Source organism: Salpingoeca rosetta (genome assembly GCF_000188695.1).
Source record: "Salpingoeca rosetta unplaced genomic scaffold supercont1.8, whole genome shotgun sequence".
In the NCBI taxonomy this organism is placed as follows: domain Eukaryota; class Choanoflagellata; order Craspedida; family Salpingoecidae; genus Salpingoeca; species Salpingoeca rosetta.
Window position 1 is genome coordinate 416510 of NW_004754926.1, and position 2391 is coordinate 418900.

General features: G+C 53.9%; 1 protein-coding gene across 1 annotated transcript in view; it reads right to left on the bottom strand.

The window, feature by feature from the left end:
- The window catches only part of PTSG_12039 (uncharacterized protein), a 5025-nt gene extending 3555 nt beyond the window's left edge, over positions 1-1470 (bottom strand). The window contains exons 1-2 of the mRNA XM_004995226.1: positions 923-1470; positions 372-557 (exon numbers count right to left, since the gene is read on the bottom strand). Of these exons, the coding sequence (XP_004995283.1) occupies positions 372-557; positions 923-1316 (580 nt within the window). The 5' untranslated portion in view covers positions 1317-1470. The remainder of the gene's footprint in view (positions 1-371; positions 558-922) is intronic.
- Positions 1471-2391: the final 921 nt, after the last annotated feature.

Here is a 2391-nt window from a genome sequence, read left to right on the forward strand (position 1 = left end):
ATCCTCATTATCGTTCGACGCTACATCATGTAGACATTGGATCCATTCACTCGACTAAGAATAGTGGCTGATATTTTTAATCTGCTCTTGTTCCATTTGTTATGATTGGGGGGGGGGTGTAGAGTCGCCTCGCTCATCCAGCGCCTCCTTCTGCGCCCAGCATCGCACATCTGACTTGCTCTTCGGTCTCTCTGCTTCTAGGTCTGCCCGCGCCCACCCCCAGCACACATTGTTTGTGTGTGTGTCTGCGCGCATCTGGCTGTTAGTGGGCAAGAATTTCCGGTTTCACACACACACACACACACACACACACACACACACACACACACACACACACACACACACACACACACACACACACACACACACACCAGTTCGCGGGCTTGCAGCCTTGGTCGCCAGGCCATTGGTTCGGCTTTGTGCGGGTGCCGGCGAGGATGATGACGGTGCACCGTCCACACTCTCCTGGCTGCGCTGCCGAAACAACGCCAACCGCTCGCGGACACTTGAGGTGATGGGCACGTCCGCTGCGGCTGGAGACCCGGGGCCCTTGGCACCTGATGGCAACACCCCAACCATGAAAATCAAAATCAGACAGGTGGTGGACATGACTCGACAATGAACACAAACCAGCGTGCTCGCTGGGCTGTGTGCAGGCCACAATACGGAGACAACCTGAACGCACTCGAATCCACGAACTCATACAAACACGTACGAACACACACAAACACCAACACACGCAAACATACACCAACACACCAAAACATACACCAACACACCAAAACACATACAAAGCAAACAAACACCAACACACACACCAACACACACACAAACACAAACACAAGAGCGATGGGGAGTGTTGGTGTTCACGAGTGCGCGTTTGTGCACGATTGTGCGTTTATGGACACAAAGACAAACAGACCTGATTGGGGAGAAGAAGACGATTGATTGGCATGACTGGCAGGAGAGGCAAGCGTTGCCTTTGAAGGCGCTGCTGGTGTGGATGTGCCATCTGCGGCAAAGGGCGGGGGAGCCTTGCTGCCGCTCTGCTGCATGGCAAACTTCCACGCCGCCGGAATTCCGCGCTTCTCCTGCTGTTTTGAGGAGCTCTTCTGCTTCTGCTGATCGCGGGCTGCGGCCTGCGCCTCCTTTTTCATGAGGAGATCGCGCTTCCACGCGGGCAGGTGGGCGTACTTCGCAGCAAGCGCAGCCATGCTTGCACTGCCAGACTCGATCTCCTTCTGCTGCTGTTGCTGCTCCTGTTTCTTGCGGCGATTCTCCAGCAGCGCCTGCTTCCACAGCGGTACCGACGACATGGTGACGACTGGTCTGTGCCTCGAGGTGGCAAACGGATCCCTTTCTTCACCCCGTCAACAACACCACGACGGTAACAACCGAGAGAAGGGGGGCGGTGGTCTGCGTATCGTCGTGGGTGGGTTGGCGTCAGGCTGTTTGCGTTGGTTATTGATGATTGATTGAAGATTTCAAATGATTTTCGACGAGCCCAAGAACCACAAGAACCGCGAAGCAAAGAGAGAGGCCATCATGCTGCGAACGTTGGCTGTGGATGGAGAGGTGGTGGTGCTGAGTGCTGATGATGGACAGGACGACGCGGTGATGGCTGTTGGATCAAGAGGAGGAAGGCACCTTTGTGATGGTGAAGCGACACAGCAGCAGCAGCAGCAGCAGCAGCAGCAACAGAAGGTCCGTGATGTGCTGGCGGCATGCTCCACGACACAGTCGCTCGTGAGCCGGTTTCCTGCGGATCGCATGTATGTGAGTGATGGTCGACGGTGCTATTCCATGGACGACACCCTTCCAGTACACGGCCACTTTCAGCTCTGCTTGCGCACTCTGGGAGGCAAAGGAGGTGCGCGCGCGCGCGCGCGCGTGTGTGTGTGTGTGTGTGTTTTTGATGCTTTGTGTTGTTGTTGTGTGTGTGTACGTCGTTGTGTGTGTTTTGTGTGCTTTTGTGTACGTCGTTGTTGTTGTTGTTGTTGTTGTTGTTGTTGTTGTTGTTGTTGTTGTTGTTGTTGTTGTTGTTGTTGTTGTTGTTGTTGTTGTGTGTGTGTACGTCGTTGTGTTGTGTTTGTGTGCTTTGTGTACGTCGTCGTTGTTGTTGTTGCGTATGCATTTCGGACAAATAAGGTGAGTCCATAAGGGGCCCTTTTCATCTTCCCAACTTGAACAATGGCTAGGTGCAGCCCATGGTGTGGGGGTGGTACAACTGACACTCGACCGTCCTTTCGCAATTCAACCTTGATTTACTGTCCAGATCCCGGGGCTGCAAATGATCTTGGCCATCGTCACGGTAAATTGTTGTCTGGGCACTGCGTTCATGTGCTGGTCAGAGCCCTTACACAGGGCCTGCGCTTACCTTCGTATCCTACA